Consider the following 19,327-nt stretch of genomic DNA (forward strand, 5'->3'; position numbering starts at 1 on the left):
GCACAAGCTGGAGTCAAGATTGGTGGAAGAAATATCAATAACCTCAGATATGCAGATGACACCACCCTTATGGCAGAAAGTGAAGAGGAACTAAAGAGCCTCTTGATGAAGTGAAAGAGGAGAGTGAAAAAGTTGGCTTAAAGCTCAACATTCAGAAAACAAAGATCATGACACCTGGTCCCATCACTTCATAGGAAATAGATGGGGAGACAGTGGAAACAGTGTCAGACTTTATTTTGGGGGGCTCCAAAATCGCTGCAGATGGTAAATGCAGGCATGAAATTAAAAGACGCTTACTCCTTGGAAGGAAAGTTATGACCAACCTAGAGAGCATATTCAAAAGCAGATACATGACTTTGCCAACAAAGGTCCGTCTAGTCAAGGCTATGGTTTTTCCTGTGGTCATGTATGGATGTGAGAGTTGGACTGTGAAGAAAGCTGAGCGATGAAGAATTGATGCTTTTGAACTGTGGTGTTGGAGAAGACTCTTGAGAGTCCCTTGGACTGCAAGGAGATCCAACCAGTCCATTCTAAAGGAGATCAGTCCTGGGTGTTCTTTGGAAGGACTGATGCTAAAGCTGAAACTCCAATACTTTGGCCACCTCATGTGAAGAGGTGACTCATTGGAAAAGACTTTGATGCTGGGAGGGATTGGGGGCAGGAGGAGAAGGGGACGACAGAGGATGAGATGGCTGGATGGCATCACCGACTCGATGGACAGGAGTCTGCGTGAACTCCAGGAGTTGGTGATGGACAGGGAGGCCTGGCATGCTGCAATTCATGGGTTGCAAAGAGTCAGATGCGACTGAAGTGAACTGAACTTAGGAAGCTGTCACCTATCCAGACAACAGCTAAGAATTGGCTATGAAGCCAAAATATTAAAAAGCAGACTGAAAGCACAGTGTTCTGGGGAATGCAAGTATCAGCTCTACAAACCTCAGTAAAGACTGAGGGGAATCACAGTGCTACAGGAACTGAGACGTGTAACGACAAAGTCATATTGATTTTCAAAACTGGTTTGAGTGCTGGAGAAGCCATATATAAGAACTTTAGTCTACAGTTCCAGCTGAGCTCTGCATTCCATGTGACTGAAGCTATCTTGGACCTTTCAGACCTGGTGAAAATCACTTACTGACTCCAGTTGGCACCATGTGGCCCGTAAGAGTCACCCAGTGAGCCTTGACCAAATTCCTGATCCACAAAGTCATAATATATAATAAAAAAGGCTTCCTTTATTTTTTCATATACTGCTTTTAAGAAGACAAGAAACAGTATATTTCAGGGTGCTCTCTATATTAAAGTGCTTTTATGGACCTTTAAACATTTATTTTCCTAGTACCAGAGATTTTTATTATAAAAATTACATATTATTTGAGCAGAACAAATTTTAAAACTGAGACTTAAATGTAATGTCTGGGGTTGTAAATCAAGTTTTAATATTTTTAGGTTTTAATTTTTAAATCAATCTAAATCTTCTTGATAATCCACTTCACAGAAGGCTTGTACTGATTCTTGATATATTCATACCTTAGGTTATTTGTTAGTTTTATTTCTCTAGAATAGGGGTCAACAAACCATAGCCCATGTCTGTTTTCATATAAACAGTTTTATCAGAACATAACTACACACATCTGTTAATATATTGCCTATGTGAAGGCAGAAATGAATTACTGTGACAGAGACTTTACTGTCCTCAAAGTCTAAAATATTTACCATCTGGACCTTTATGGAAAGTTTCCCAGCTCCAGTCTATAATAATAAATGCTATATTTAAGCGTTTGCTTTCTGCTAGGCACTGTGCATTTTGAATTTCACACATTTGATCTTATTTACTCCTCACAACAACCCCACAAAGGAAGAACTATCACTATCAACTTTTCACAGAAAAGAAACAGTGATATGGATTATTTTATCCAAAGTCACAAAGTCAGAGGATGGAAGAGCCAGGATTCAAACCCAAGTCTAACACCACTGGTTCTCCTAAGAGGAAAGCAATCACAATTAATAACTTAGTATCAGTTCAGTTCAGTTCAGTTGCTCAGTAGTGTCCAACTCTTTGTGACCCTATAAACCGCAGCATGCCAGGCCTCCCTGTCCATCACCAACTCCCAGTGTTTACCCAAACTCATATCCATTGAGTCGGTGATGCCATCCAACCATCTCATCCTCTGTCGTCCCCCTCTTCTCCTGCCCTCAATCTTTCCCAGCATCAGGGTCTTTTCAAATGAGTCAGCTCTTCGCATCAGGTGGCCAGAATATTGGAGTTTCAGCTTCAACATCAGTCCTTCCAATGAACACCCAGGACTGATCTCCTTTAGGATGGACTGGCTGGATCTCCTTGCAGTCCAAGGGACTCTCAAGAGTCTTCTCCAACACCACAGTTCAAAATCATCCATTCTTTGGCTCTCAGTTTTCTTTATAGTCCAACTCTCATATCCATACATGAACACTGGAAAAACCATAGCCTTGACTACAGACCTTTGTTGACAAAGTCATGTCTCTGCTTTTTAATATGCTATCTAGGTTGGTTATAACTTTCCCTCCGAGGAGTGAGCATCTTTTAATTTCACGGCTGCAATCACCATCTGCAGTGATTTTGGAGCCCACCAAAATAAAGACAGCCACTGTTTCCACTGTTTCCCCATAAGGTAGTATAGGATTTACAGTCAGGAGTTAAGAGAACATATTTTGTCCTTTGTATTTTTTTTTTTAAAGCACCTGCCTTCATGTAAAATAGTCTACAAAAAGCCCCTCCCTCCAAAAGTAAAGTTTTCAGCCATTCACTACAGAAATTACTTAAAACATATTTCAATAAACTTTAGAGAATAAAAAGTAGAAAGGGGCTATTTTTATTTGTATGGTCAGATGATACACATTGGAAGGAAATCAGATTAGCACACACGAGCTACTTTGCCTGTAAACATGTACAGAGAAAATGGTTTGACTTAAACACTGAATTTAAAACACGACCTTTGCATTACTTTTCGGAGGTACAGTGAATATATAACTGAATTACCTGTCACTAATTTCTTTTTAATTAAATAAGCAGATTTGCTAGGATAAACCAAACTACCCTGCTAAGAAACATGGTACCTTCAAATCAGATAACTAACGATCCAAAGGATGGAAAGCAGGAATATGCATTCTCCTTTCACAAAGGATGCTAACAGACAATTGAGATACCTTTTCTGATTCCTCTCTCATTATGCTTTTACTTTGTATTTTCAAATGTAGTTAATTCGGAAAAAGAAGATAATATGGACTGAATAAAAATTTTTTACCAAGAAATGATCCAGAGGTGAGAAGGGAAGTGAGAGTTGATCTATCTGTTTGAGGAAGAACTAGAGAGAATGAACATTTCCACTGAGGATTATCTAGAGGTTATCATACATCAAACCACAAGGAAATGTAACACAAATACAGACATTTGATGAGAATTTAGTCAGATGACACTTAGCCAAGAGATCTGTGGAAACTGGTACCCCTCCCCCCCCCAACAAAAAAAAAAGCCTCATGACACGCTATTCACCAATTCACCAGGCAACATTAGTATGATGCTCGGCAAAGTTTAGCTCAGCCTCCTTAGGAATTTAGTCTTCCAAATGGACGAGGTCTCTTCTGGGTCTAAAATCATGACAGACATTTCGAGGTAGCTTGTCAGAAGTGAAACCGAAAGGCTGACTTGCAGTTTCAGTAAGTGGCTGGCAAGTTGGTTCAGTGAGCATTCCTCAGGTGCCGAACACATGATGCCACAAACATATAGATTTCTGACAGAACAAGTGAAAAGAGAAGTCGCTCAGTCGTGTCCGACTCTTTGCAATCCCATGGACTATAGCCCACCAGGCTCCTCCATCCATGGGATTTTCTAGGCAAGAGTACTGGAGTGGGTTGCCATTTCCTTCTCCAGGGATTTCCCGACTTTGACTCAAATGTATAACACACTTGCTTCAAGTTCAAGAGAGGTGATATAAAAAACAAGAAGAATAAAAATTAATTCCTAGGAACTCAACCACTTTAAGTGTAACATGGGAGCTTAATAATGAAACTCTGCAGCTTATCTTTTTTAATGTGAATAATCACTCTCCAAGTTATTCTAAATTTTATCTTCTAAAAACTTCTATTTCCATTTACTGGAGTTTGTTTTTTTAAAACATAAAGATTTCCAGATAGATTTCATTTGTGCACTGAAAAAATGGAAAGCAAATGAAATAAAATGTCAATAGTAATTATCTCAGGGCAATGAGACTGGATGTTTTATTTTCCCATAGGCTTTACTGGGTTTCTATAATTTAGAAAAGTTCTCTTTTTCAGTATATAAAAAATAATATATGTTCATTATAGAACATCAAGATAATAGTTAAGTATAAAGAAAAAAATAAAAACGATTCTGGATTTTCTTAATTTGAAGGTCATACCAGAGAGAGCAGATTCTTACCAAAATAAGTTAAAATAATATCCAGTTTTCAGCTTCCTAGATAAATTACAACACTGTGAGCAGAATTTTCCAACCTTCTAAAACCAATTGTCTTCTTTTCCTTTCCCCCAAAGCAACTGGTAATTCAGTGCATATCTGAAGGTGAGAGGGAGGAAACTATGTCCTGGTTGGATTAAACAGTTTTTGGATGGCTTATTGCTTACTTAGCTTCTTTGCCAAGGCAACAATGCATCACAGAAGGAAAGCAGGAAATACAGACCACCAGTCTCCTGAAAGAGGAGGAGGGGTCGGGGGGCACAGGGGTCCCGTAAGGCATTAACAGCACGCCCAGAGTCAGCTGGGCAGGCAAGCTGCTGCTTAAAGACCATGCCCCGGCCATGGCTTCACACTCAACCACATCTCAGGAATCACCTGGGGCCCAAAAGCAGAGCTTTCTATAGTTTGAATAAGATGTGCACTATTTCACTACCACAGTAAGAAGTGAAAAAAAAGCAAAGGTGGAATTAACTACTAGTATCAACATGATATGTATTAAATGCCATGAAAAGTGAAAAACTATGCAGACATATAAAAGGGTCTCAAGTGATAAAAGAACACAAAATGTTGTGTATATTATTACAGCTGTGTACGTAAAACTATCCACCTATAATTATATGGGCTTTTATATACATAATATGCCTTAAGTAGTTAGGATGAGGTAGTGATAGCTGCTGTGGAGAACTTTACCATTTCTTTACCATTTTGTTTACTGAAAGAGCTATGTATAAAACCAAAGTAATTTTAAAAGACACTAAATATAGGTTAAGTGCTGGAGGAGAGCTGCGAACCTCATAAATCAAGCCTTCTTCCAAACTTCTAAATTCTAGAGCAAAACATCCTTGAGCTTCAAAGAAAAGGATTACTGCTGATTACTACATACAGTGACCACTTCTGTTTAGGGGTTCCCAGATCTCTCAGTCTGTTATACACAGTATCCACTAGGGGTCACCCTTATGTTTAAATAGGGATGATAGAATGTTTAACAGTAAGTTTAGGCAAATTTTCATTTCTTCTACAACACAAAGCCTCCTTTCTCAATGGTCAGCATGTACATAATTTACTGTTCTCTGACAGAAGAGACACCAGAGTCTCCCATGATTCTATTGTTGGAACATAACAACAATGATAACCTGGAAAAGAAGCTGATCTTTAGTATAAACTATGCAAAATTTCCAATTCAGGTTTATCTTTCAACTCTGCCAATGATTTAACAGAAATTTTCATCTGCAAGAGTCATAGAGGGAAGGAGGATGTGCTCTGAGAACCAAGGAATACAACGCTTCAACTTAACAGTGATCAAAGCAGACACACTCACTGGTCTCAGTGCCAGTGTCCAGAGAAGACACCTTTTTCTTTAATTTAGCACTCATAATAAATAAGTGATCATTGATTCATGTGTATCTTCTACATCATGATATGTGCTGAGAGGGAAAAAAACAAGGTTCTCTGAGCCTACACAATGAGGGATTTAATTTATACTAGAGTTTTAGGGGCAGTCTGTTAAAAGGAGACTCTGATGTAGGTTTCAGTTAGGCTTAGGAGTGGTGGGGGTGGGGGTGTACCTGGGGGAGGAGCTACTTTATACAAAAGCACAGTATTAGAAGTCCAGTGAGGGAGAAAAATCTTGACAAGTCTGAGGAAGGTCGAAGGGGCTGAAGCACAGTGAAAGAGGTGGAGTGAGACAAAATGAGGCTGGAGAAGAAAAGCGGGGCCAGGTCACTTGTCCTAAACCAAAAGAGCAGCCTTTGAAGGAATTTGGACAGGAAATGACAAAATAACAATGATAATACAGTTCTAAGGCTCTTTAAACTTTCGAAACACCATCTCATTTTATATTCACAATAACATTATCTGACAGATATCATTAAGGAAGCAGGACACCCATCACAGATTAAATTTATTTTCCTACAGTGAGAGTGTGTCCATAGTCACCTTGAATCATTACATAAACAGAGCCTCCACTCCCATCTCCACCCTCCACCCTGGGTGAAGGTACTCTGAATCACTCACAGATTCTTCCCTGGAAGCTCACTGAGGAGAGCCTTCCTCAGTAGGCTGAGTGATTAACCAGCCTTACTGCTTTACTCCCAGCTTCACTCCCTACCTTACTGCCTGTGGGAAGGGAGGAAAGAGTCTGCATTTCAAGTATGGAAAGGGGCCACCTGCCCATGGTGAATCCTAGGGGTGGATTCTGAAAGGGAGAGGAACTGGAGGTTCTGGGTCTGAGAAGCTTCCCAGGCCACTTGGCATCAGGAAAATAGCTGTGTGTGGGTTCAAGGAACACAATACCAAGAGCTTTGCCCTGAGAATTCAAGTGGGGTGTCTTGGCTGAGCCTAGCAGAGTGGGGTCTCTTCCTCAGAGTGGCTGAGGCGGGACCCAGGTTCAGCACTGGGTTAGCATTACTGATCACAAAGGACGGACTGGTTTTCAACAGCACCCCCGTGAGGCCTGAGGGGCAGCAGCAGACAACGGGGCTGCTTGACCCTTTCGGATGTGGAAGCTGCACTGACCACCTCTCCTCCTGCACTACCGGTGTCCCAGGGGGTTCCTGGATAATCCAAAAGGAAAGAGAAACCCCAAGAGAAAAACTGTGGACTTCCTTCTAAAGAGGCATACGGGGACAAATAAGATTGTAACGCATGCTCCAGTTCATAGTGACTGTACTGCTGTCCAAATCTAGCAAATAAAAGGGCAGAACTGGGACAGGAACGTCCTTTTCGTTATGCTGTGATCCTCACTTGGGAAGGAACTTCTGTATTAAAATGCGATAGTGGAAATACAACAGATCCCATCCTTCTACTCCCATCACAAAAAAAGCACAGAACTCTGTCTCAGTTCAGTTCAGTAGCTCAGTCGTGTCCGACTATTTGCAACCCCATGGACTGCTACACACCAGGCTTCCCTATCCAGCACCAACTCCTGGAGCCTACTCAAACTCATGCCCATCACGTCAGTGATGCCATCCAACCATCTCATCCTCTATCACTCCCTGCTCCTCCTGCCCTCAATATTTCCCAGCATCAGGGTCTTTTCCAGTGAGTCAGTTCTTTATATCAGGTGGCTAAAGTTCGGAGTTTCAGCTTCAGCATCATTCCTTCCAATGAATATTCAAGACTGACTTCCTTTAGGATAGACTGGCTGGATCTCCTTGCAGTCAAAGGGACTCTCAAGAGTCTCCTCCAACACCACAGTTCAAAAGCATCACTTCTTCAGCACTGTCCAATTCTCACAATCATACATGACTACTGGAAAAACCATAGCTTTGACTAGATGGACCTTTGTTAGTAAAGTAATGTCTCTGCTTTTTAACATGCTGTCTAGGTTGGTCATAGCTTTTCTTCCAAGGAACAAGCATCTTTTAATTTCACGGCTGCAATCACCATCTGCAGTGATTTTGGAGCCCCCAAAAAGAAGGTCTCTCACTGTTTCCACTGTTTCCCCATCTATTTGCCATGAAGTGATGGGACCAGATGCCATGATCTTCGTTTTCTGAATGTTGAGCTTTAAGCCAACTTTTTCACTCTCCTCTTTCACTTTGATGAAGAGGCTCTTTAGTTCTTCTTTGCTTTCTGCCATAAGGGTGGTGTCATCTGCATATCTGAGGTTATTGATATTTCTCCTGGCAATCTTGATTCCAGCTTGTGCTTCATCCAGTCTGGCATTTCGCATGATGTACTCTGCATGTAAGATAAATAAGCAGGGTGACAATATTCAGCCTTGATGTACTCCTTTCCCTATTTGGAACCAATCTGTTGTTCCATGTCCAGTTCTAACTGTTGCTTCCTAACCTGCATACAGATTTCTCAAGAAGCAGGACAGGTAGTCTAGTATTACCATCTCTTGAAGAATTTTCCAGTTTGTTGTGATCCACACAGTCAAAGGCTTTGGCATAGTCAATAAAGCAAAAGTAGATGTTTTTCTGGAACTCTCTTGCTTTTTCCATGATCCAGAGGATGTTGGCAATTTGATCTCTGGTTCCTCTGCCTTTTCTAAAACCAGCTTGAACATCAGAAGTTCACAGTTCAGGTATTGCTGAAGCCTGGCTTGGAGAATTTTGAGCATTACTTTGCTAGCGAGTGAGATGTGTGCAACTGTGCAGTAGTTTGAGCATTCTTTGCCACTGCCTTTCTTTGGGACTGGAATGAAGACTGACCTTTTCCAGTCCTGTGGCCACTACTGAGTTTTCCAGATTTGCTGGCGTATTGAGTGCAGCACTTTCACAGCATCATCTTTCAGGATTTGAAACAGCTCAACTGGAATTCCATCACCTCCACTAGCTTTGTTCGTAGTGATGCTTCCTAAGGCCCACTTGACTTCACATTCCAGGATATCTGGCTTTAGGTGAGTGATTACACCATCATGGTTCTGTCTACCTAATATTTATATATCTGGGAATGTTCTATAGCATTCCAAAATGCTGTTCTTGATTTCTACAGCCAGTTTCAGGTTCATGTCCCTTTGCATTTCCTCAGTATTTTGTTTAGAACTTTCTTACAGGGCTTTTTTCCCCTCTGTATTTTATGATTTTTTGTATACCTATCCTATCTTTCCTATTAAAGTATAAATAAACAAGGTCAGAGATCTTAACTCATTTTGTATATCCTGCAGTAATTAACTGGGTCCTATACTGCAAGCACCCAAATTTTTGGTTAAGATAAATAATTATGATCTTGTCTGTCTCTTCATTTCCACCAACGATAGGGGGAGTGGCTGGAAAAACCAAAGACAAAAATGAAGAGGTACCAACCGTTAATCTCAGAAGTCTGCTTATCTGTGTATCTCTAAGCCACACAACGTTTATGCAAAAATTTGTGCCTCTCAAAATCTTCATACAATCGTATGAGGTCATTAAGAAAAACAGGATCACAGACTATCCTTGACAGGAGTTATCAGAGTCTTTAGACAAAAAGGATAAAATTTCCAAAGCTTTCTTTAGTTTTGTTCTAACTTGGTTATATACACATTTGCACAATCTCAAAGGCAGGACTGAACTCAGAAGAGCTGTGAGGGAAGGGCTGGGAAACAACTGGCAAGCTCAGAGTATGTACATACACCGGAATACTGGTGAGCAAATACCCTCCAGCAAAATAGGCAGCAACCACAAAAGGAATCTGAGTTTGGGAAAAAACTTTGGATCACTAGTACTTCTTACCAGACAAGCTAGAAAATGCCAACACATAACCATATTCATAAACTGACATGCTGCTGCTACTGTTGCTGCTAAATCACTTCAGTCGTGTCCGACTCTGTGCGACTCCATGGACGGCAGCCCACCAGGCTCTCCCGTCCCTGGGATTCTCCAGGCAAGAACACTGGAGTGGATTGCCATTTCTTTCTCCAATGCATGAAAGTGAAAAGTGATAGTGAAGTCACTCAGTCGTGTCCGACTCTTAGGGACCCCATGGACTGCAGCCTACCAGGCTCCTCTGTCTATGGGATTCTCCAGGCAAGAGTACTGGAGCGGGGTGCCATTCTTACCCCTAAAAGGACAGTAGGTAAGGGGCTGGGGAAAAAATAATTGAGGAAATCTAGGCCAGGAAGGAATATATAAAAGGCGAGATCCTCTTTGGAAGCAGAAGACAAATACAATTAAATGCAGTCAAAGACAGCGGGACAAAGTCAAAGGATAAAGGAAGAAAAACAAATACACAAAGGTCACAATGATCTCAAACACACGAAGACAGAATGGAATGTGTACATCAATGCCATCAAAAACAGAAGCTTGCAGTAATGTCCTAAAGCAAAGGATGTGGGTCCAAGGGAAGATGCCTTGTTGGACTTCCCGGCAGTTTTAAACAGTGTAGAATTGCAAAACAGAGCTGAGACAGGGCTATACCTTGGAACCACCCAGAGAAGGGAGGCTGCCGAGTTAATCTAATCGGGCTGTGATAAGAGACCCTTTGATCAGCTTGCTGATGCACAGCCAGCAAAAGAGGCAATGACGTCTTGGAAATCTTTCAGATTGATAGAAATGATCTTTGTATAAGTTTTGAACAATCCTCAAATAGAAATGTTCAGTTCAGTTCAGTTCAGTTCAGTCACTCAGTCGTGTCCGACTCTTTGTGACCCCATGAATTTCAGCACGCCAGGCCTCCCTGTTCATCACCAACTCCCGGAGTTCACTCAGACTCACGTCCATCGAGTCAGTGATGCCATCCAGCCATCTCATCCTCAGTCGTCCCCTTCTCCTCCTGCCCCCAATCCCTCCCAGCATCAAAGTCTTTTCCAATGAGTCAGCTCTTCGCATGACGTGGCCAAAGTACTGGAGCTTCAGCTTCAGCATCATTCCTTCCAAAGAAATCCCAGGGCTGATCTCCTTCAGAATGGACTGGTTGGATCTCCTTAAGTCCAAGGGACTCTCAAGAGTCTTCGCCAACACCACACTTCAAAAGCATCAACTCTTCGGCGCTCAGCCTTCTTCACAGTCCAACTCTCACATCTATACATGACCACAGGAAAAACCATAGCCTTGACTAGACGGACCTTAGTCAGTAAAGTAGTGTCTCTGTTTTTGAATATACTGTCTAGGTTGATCATAACTTTTCTTCCAAGGAGTAAGCACCTTTTAATTTCTTGGCTGCAGTCACCATCTGCAGTGATTTTGGAGCCCCCCAAAATAAAGTCTGACACTGTTTCCACTGTTTCCCCATCTATTTCCCATGAAGTGATGGGACCGAATGCCATGATCTTCATTTTCTGAATGTTGGCTTTAAGCCAACAGAAATGTTAGAATCAAGTGTTCTGATTAAACACGGCAGAATACACATCTCCCTATCCCTTACTCCTTCCTAAAACACCACTAGGAAGATGATGAAGGCCCGTAGCGGGATAAGGGAACAGTCAGTTCAGGAAGAGAGATGGCATTAAGAGTTGTCTCTAGAAATAACAATAAAATGATGGATTAACTGTTTAAAAAAAAAAAGGAAATGTAATCCTAGTAAACCAAGTGGTGAATAATATTTATGTAATCAAATAAGGCAAGTACTGAATGCTGATTCAGCAATAACAGAAGTAATACACTGGACACACAGTGCACAATGAGTATGAGATGGGAGATGAGAGGCAAGGATAAAGGGAGAAGCAGTTTGTGGTATCCAGGTGGCTGGGGAGGAATGAGTAAGAAGGAAAAATTCTAATCTTTTACAGTAGGAAATGAATAAACAACGTCTCATGTTGGGGGCCAAAAAAAGTCAAGAAGTACTGGTAAAACGTTACACAGAAAGAGGTAAACACCAGAAGAAAGGTTAAAACAGTTCAAAGAAGCGGTCTCTGCAGAAGAAGAGGACATTGCTTATTTTTGTTGTTGTTACAATCCTCACAGTAGTATTTGATTATTTAAAACAGATTCATTAATTTCATTTTAAAAATAAAAAAGTGAAGAGGAATGCTGACTCTCCAATGAAAACCAATATGCTCTGTATAATCTCTTGAGATTTAGTAGATCTAGACAAAAAGATCTACTGAAGGTGGAGACAAGCTGCCAGCACCAATAATTCTCTAATCTGTAGAGGAGTCTGCTTCTTCATTACCTGACACTTTCACCATCAGAGATGTTTGTGCGCTAGTCACGCAGTCGTGTCTGACTCTCAGCAACCCCATGGGCTGTAGCCCACCAGGCTCCTCTGTCCATGGGATTTCCCAAGCAAGAATACTGGAGTGGGTTGCCATTGCCTTCTCCAAGGGGATCTTCCTGACCCGGGGATAGAACCCATGTCTCCTGCACTGGCGGGTGGATTCTTTACCACTGCACCACCTGGGAAGCCGAAAGATGTTTATGCCCAGAAATATTTCTAAATTCTCAATGTTCCTTCTGTTTAGTTTCATCTACTATGTGCCAGATACTCATGCCACAAACTGGGGATGTAAAGAATTAAAAATAAAAATAAAAATAAATGTTCCTGATTTTAAAGACCTTATGAGTCCTATATGGGAAAAATACACATGAACAAATCATAATCTATGGGGCAGTCAGAGAAAGATTCTTAAAAATGCAACTCAGATCATGGGAGTGCAGATTGTTTGTGATAGAGCTGGTCAAGGAAGCCGTCTTAGTGACAGTCCTAGTTGAGCAAACTACTAGCAGACAAGAGAGCAAGCCAGGGGATCTCAGGCTGTCTAGTCCGATGCTAGTTGCCTGTCTCAACAGTACTTGGAACACAAGAAAGCACTGAGCGAACACATGCTGACCTGAGGTTCTGTCAGCAACCCCATATCGAAACACAACAAACTCTTTTCTATTAAAGCCACTTGGAAATAATCAGCTGCTTGTATCCCAAGTATCTTCAAGATTAGACGACAGCATCAGACTGGGATGCTATCTCACTACAGAGACCTTTCATTTTCCTCTAACTCCAAGAATGGCCAAGAGTGACTAATTTACAGAGGAGTGAGAGCATATGTGGTCTGAAAACTCAATTCTTTGGGCCATGCCAAAAGACAGTTAATTTCTGGCCTCTTCTCTCTCTGAAGCTGCTAACTAAGGCATGTGGGAAGCTTTATATCTAGACTCTCGTAGCTTCCAGTGACTGAAAGATGTTCTATGGGTTACTGCTTTTGAAGAGCATATGGCTCAGAACAAGGAGATACAGGACTTTCCTGGTGGTCCAATGGTTAAGAATCTGCCTGCCACTGCGGGGGACATGGATTGAATCCCTGGTATGGGAAGATTCCACATGCTGTTGGGCAGCTGAGTTCATGCGCCACAACTACTGAAGCCCAGGCACCCTAGAGTCCACCAGGGGCAACAAGAGAAACTGTAACAGTGAGAAACCCGCCCAGCACAGCCAGAGAGGAGCCCCTGCTCACTGCAACCTGAGAAAAGGCCCTGCTGCAACGAAGACCCGGCACAGCCAAAAATACATAAACAACTTTTACAAGAACAAGGAGATATGTACCTGCCACATCCTCATTTCCCCCTTGTCTCTCACAGAGAGAGCATCTTGAGGCCCTGGATATGGTCTCAACCTTTATTAAGATACGAATTTCACAAGCCTGGCCCTTAAAAATCAGATAAAATTTGGCTTTGGTGTAAAGAAACAACAATCAGTTCCAATAATGGTGTGTTTAAGTGACTTTCAAGGGTACTTTTGACACATCAGATTTTTGTCATATAGTAAGTTTAAAATCCAGCCCCTATGGTAACAGTGAATTAAGCTATGTTTATTACCCCAAACTGTCCTTACTCAATTTCCACCAAGTATTTTCTTCAACCTTGTGTTCTCATCCCTATTTCCCCATTTTTCCTGTTAGACTGGTTTTTTTTTCTGAAGTCCTACTTTAAAGATTTATGTAACATTTGAAAAAAAAAATCTAAAATATACATAAATATGCACCCCAAGATAACTCCAGATCAATTCTGTACAGAAAAATCACTCACTAAATTTTTAGATAAGCATGTGCACATAACTGTTCTAGCAGTACAATGCTGCAGGCAGTATTAATTTTTTCTTTCAAGAGACATTAGTGGAGAATGTTACTTTTATACACTATACTCAAGGAGCCACCCTCAGTGGAGCACCTCACAACTACAAACGATGAAACCCAACAAGATGACAGTGTTTGAAAGAGGTTGAATCCCTCTAGAAGTAAGAAGTAGCACACTCCTACTAAAAGTGTTAAACTGACTTTCATTTCATTTAATTCTAGTCAATAAGCTTAAAATCTGGGCTTCCCAGAGGCTGAGCGGTGAAGCATCTACATGCAGTGCAGGAGACTCAGGTTCGACCCCTGGCTTGGGAAGACCTCCTGGGGTAGCAAATGGCTACCCACTACAGCATCCTTGCAGGGAACATCCCATGGACAGAGGAGCATGGGAGGCTACAGTCCACAGCGCTGTAGAGAGTTGGACATGACTGAGAATGCATGCATGCAGGCATAAAATCTTCATTAAACCAACATCATATAAAAAAAAAAACCACAAACTTAATACCTCCTTCAAAATCTACAAAGATATATGAGGTAAAAACGTCGAAGGGTAATCTTTTCTTTTCCTAAACAACCTGTATGACATAACCAGCCCTACAAACAATCCATTTCTGGGAAAGATTAACAGGTTTAAGAACAAAGGTGGGAAAAGTGATACATGCAAATTAAGAGTTTTTTACCACTAAGAAACTCTGATTAAAATATGTAACTATTGCAAGATGAACTTCGGGAAGAAGGAAATTGAACTGAGAGGAAACAGTCATATATGCAAAGGAACAGTGAACAAAAAAACAGATATTAACTACTATTAACTACACAAGTGGATCACAGTAAACTTTGGAAAATTCTGAGAGAGATGGGAATACCAGACCACCTGACCTGCCTCTTGAGAAATCTGTATGCAGGTCAGGAAGCAACAGTTAGAACTGGACATGGAACAACAGACTGGTTCCAAATAGGGAAAGGAGTACGTCAAGGCTGAATACTGTCACCCTGCTTATTTACCTTATATGCAGAGTACATCATGAGAAACGCTGGACTGGAAGAAACACAAGCTGGAATCAAGACTGCTGGGAGAAATATCAATAACCTCAGATATGCAGATGACACCACCCTTATGGCAGAAAGTGAAGAGGAACTAAAGAGCCTCTTGATGAAAGTGAAAGAGGAGAGTGAAAAAGTTGGCTTAAAGCTCAACATTCAGAAAACAAAGATCATGGCATCCGGTCCCATCACTTCATGGGAAATAGACGGGGAAACAGTGGAAACAGTGTCAGACTTTATTTTGGGGGGCTCCAAAATCACTGCAGATGGTGACTGCAGCCATGAAATTAAAAGACGCTTACTCCTTGGAAGAAGAGTTATGACCAACCTAGATAGTATATTCAAAAGCAGAGACATTACTTTGCTGACTAAGGTCCATCTAGTCAAGGCTATGGTTTTTCGGGTGGTCATGTATGGATGTGAGAGTTGGACTGTGAAGAAGGCTGAGTGCCAAAGAATTGATGCTTTTGAACTGTGGTGTTGGAGAAGACTCTTGAGAGTCCCTTGGACTGCAAGGAGATCCAACCAGTCCATTCTGAAGGAGATCAGTCCTGGGATTTCTTTGGAAGGACTGATGCTAAAGCTGAAACTCCAGTACTTTGGCCACCTCATGCGAAGAGCTGACTCATTGGAAAAGACTCTGATGCTGGGAGGGACTGGGGGCAGGAGGAGAAGGGGACGACCAAGGATGAGATGGCTGGATGGCATCACTGACTCGATGGATGTGAATCTGAGTGAACTCCGGGAGTTGGTGATGGACAGGAAGGCCTGGCGTGCGGCGGTTCATGGGGTCGCAAAGAGTCGGACACGACTGAGCGACTGAACTGAACTACACAGAACAATAATAACTAATAATTGAGGGGGTATGTAGACAAGGAGGTACTAAAAATGCATTTGTTCTTAAAGTCCTCGTGCTGTTTGGGAGGAGAATTAAGGTTCTAATTGTGACTTGATTTTGAACAGGCATGTTCTCCAACCACAGTAAATGGAGAAACACTCACCTTTGTAAAGAAAACTGAAAACCTAAGCATCTGACTCAGGAAATTTAGAAAAGGAGTGCAAGGAAGGAAAAACATACAGAAGCTGAAAATGATAAATGAGAAAATAAAGACCCACTAAAAAGAAGATCAACAAAATTAAAAGCTTGTTCTTTGAAATGACACACATCTGGGAAGACTGATCAAGAGAAAAAAGAGAAGAGATAAGAGTTATACACAAACAAAGCAAAGGCTTTAAAAATAAAAGAGAATACTGTCATTAACAATAAATTTGAAAACTTATACAAAACAGAAAAATTCCTAGAAAAATTAAACTTACAGAAACTGACTCACGAAGAAGCGGAAAATGTAACTTGGTAATAGGCAAGAGGTGGGGAATGAAGAGACTGCTGAGATGACTTTTAAGCCTAGATGTTGGGCTTATGAATGGGAGTTCCATTCACTCAGAAGTGGAAACTAGAAGTCTGGGAGATGCTGGATAATGTACTAATAATTTTGTGTGAATGTACACATGTAGGGAGGGGAAGGTGCTGTGGTACAGGTGGTATGAGCATAAGTCATACATAACATTTAATGGCTATGTCTGGATAGGTTGGAATGAAGGTTCCTTTAAGATATATAAATGGAGTTGTTAAATATGCAGTTGGATCTATGATCAGGAGTTCAGGAGAGATCTGAGTTGAAGACACATATTTGGGAGTCATCTATAAATGATCATTAAAGCCACAGGGATGGCTGAAAAGCTCTAGAGAGATGTAGCACTGTTTCTCCATACCAGCAACTGCAGCATCACCTGGGAACCTGACACAAACGCAAATTCTCAAACCTCAACCTGGACCAACTGCATCAGAAACGTTGAGAAGTGACAGGGTCCTGAAATCTGTATATACAAGAAGTCCTCCAGTGATCCCAATGCAGGCTGAAGTTTGAGAACCATGGCTGTAGAGTGAGATGTCAAGAGGGCTTGAGGCTTTGCCTTGAGAATTCCAAGATTTAACAGAAGAGGAGGAGCCTGCAAAGACGACTAGCAGCAACAAGAAGAGGGGAGTGAGAAAATGCGGAGAGTGTTTCTAAAGAAGTGTTTCAAGAGGTAGAGTGGCAAGGGACTGGGACAGGCTGAGAAGCGAACAGCTGCTGAGAAAACAGGGATAATAAGCAGAGACAAGTTCTCAGCAGTCTGATCATAAAGGAGAGATAGGGTAAAGGTGGAAGGCGCAGACTAAGGACGATTTTTTTAAAGAGAAGAGTAATGAGCACGCTGATCTGCTGGGGTAAGAATCTGGCTCAGAGGGAGAGGGTGACTGCACAGGAGCGTCGGGGAACTGACAGCAGTGGCACACCAAGGGGGCGATGCAGCTGTCCGCCTCAGTGGGAGCAGATTTCTACTACTCGCAGCATTTACAATTGCTATCCATGGTGATAAGAAATGGCAGACCAACTTTTTGTTGGCTATATCACCACTTTTCAAGTTTCTACAGACACTGCAGCCCTCACTGCCCGCACCAGGGTGGCGCACCCCCACTGCCCTGTGCTTGGTGTCACTGGGTGATGGAATACGGTTTCTGAAAAGGGAGGAGGGGAGGGGATCCAAAGCACTGGTGGAAGGACTGACCCTGGCTAGGATGGAGAGATCTCCTTTTAACCAGAAGGCAGGAGGTCATAAACATGATGGGCACTAATATGGTGAGTTTGAAGTTCTGATAGCAGGAAGCTGAAAGAGCTGCCATCAAATGACTTCTATTTCCCCCATGAGATCTCGTGCACAACCATCCCCACTGTGAGATGCCATGTCACACTCCCTTGGCCTGCTTTAATCCCTTGGCCTGCTTTAATTAAACATCTGATTTGTCAAATCCACGCTCACTAAGCAACCTTCTATATGTGATCAAGCTCCCCATATAGGCCTGCCCGTGGGGCAAGAATGTGCTGACCACAGAGACTAGAGTGTGTCTCAGTGGTTTCTCACAGTAAATTGATAAACTGGTTTTTGAACATGATTTAGTTTCTATATAACCTGACTACAAAGAGCAGACAGAGCATGGTCCTTTTTATAGTTACATTCCTTATTGAGTTATTTTCTCAGGATCTGATTGCTTCTGCACAAAGTGACTACAGTAAATCTCTGGGCCTACAGAGGCATGGGCCAGATCCATAATTAAGCAGCCAATCAGAGGACTCCCCTTCTGTGACAGGCCTTGCTCAGCAAAAGCTGGCTTTTCATTAGCTGTCACTGGCCTGATTTCTACCTCTTTTCTCTCAATTCATTTCTACATCCATCTGTTCATTAAGATACTTTAAACTGACTATCTAGGCATTGACCTACTAGTTTTTACAGGGAGGAATTTCCAAAAATAGTGCAGGAAATAACACAAGGACGTTGGTGAAATCTATTGGTATACCACCATTATTCATTTATGTATTCCATTATTCATTCAACAAATATTTACAAGCTATATACCTTGTGCAAGGCTTAACATTAGAACCATGGGGGCTCCAGAGTCCTCAAGGGATTTATAATCCAGAAATAAAAGCAATGATTATTAGTTCCACAAAAAACAGTCATGTGGAAACAGACTCTGATTGCAGGGGGGAAATGAGAAATAAAGAAAAAATTCCTCATAGTAAAAGTGATTAAAGTAGAAACAGGCCATCAGAGGAAATCCTGGATGCTGAGTAACTTCAAAAATATGATGACTTAGAAACAGACAGCCTTGCCTAGAGGCAAAGGTTCCAGCAACCCGTCTGGAAATAAGCACAAAAGTGACTCAGGACATTCTGATATATAAAGAACATGCCAGTCTTTCTGCACAAGTCAGGCTGCAAAAAGGTTTATTTAGGGTTCTCATCCCCAAATCCCCAGGTGCTGCAATCTTTGGTTTCTTCTGCAATACCGAATCTGTCCCTCCTTCTCATCTTTGCCTCCCTTGCTTCTCTCCATCACAGTTCATACTCAAGCATTAGAAGCGGTTTTTCTATGACCTAGAATCTTCTGCCATTGAATCATGTCAGCGACACACAGACACAGTGACTACCACCCAAGCTCTGTATGAATGATTTGATGACCTTGGGTATTTTTTAAGTGCCTACCACACAGCAGATGCTCAATTAAGATTCATTTCCTCCTTTCTTTCCTTCCTTTTTTTTCCCTTCCCTGGTGAGGAAGGGAGGGAAAAAACAGGAACCAACAAAAAAGACACATCTCCAGTAAGATAGCATTCATTAGTATAAAAATACTGAGAAGGTTTAAAACCACTTCTCATTACCTACCTTGTGTCTGTGGGATGTAAGGAGACAGGAGTTTTGACCTTTTCTTTTCATATCCCTTCTGTGTGATGTCCCCTAAAATAGCAAGAACAGAAATAGGTTACTCATTATTCTTACTCTGTG

At 41.7% G+C, this 19,327-nt stretch overlaps 1 protein-coding gene across 3 annotated transcripts in view; it reads right to left on the reverse strand.

The window, feature by feature from the left end:
• The window catches only part of DIP2B (disco interacting protein 2 homolog B), a 231,097-nt gene that overhangs the window by 98,408 nt on the left and 113,362 nt on the right, over nucleotides 1-19,327 (reverse strand). For all 3 annotated transcript variants that reach the window (XM_018047794.1, XM_018047792.1, XM_018047793.1), the window contains exon 2: nucleotides 19,208-19,279. In XM_018047794.1, coding sequence (XP_017903283.1) covers nucleotides 19,208-19,279 — 72 coding nt within the window. The remainder of the gene's footprint in view (nucleotides 1-19,207; nucleotides 19,280-19,327) is intronic.

Source organism: Capra hircus, chromosome 5, assembly GCF_001704415.2.
Source record: "Capra hircus breed San Clemente chromosome 5, ASM170441v1, whole genome shotgun sequence".
Classification (NCBI taxonomy): Eukaryota; Metazoa; Chordata; class Mammalia; order Artiodactyla; family Bovidae; genus Capra; species Capra hircus.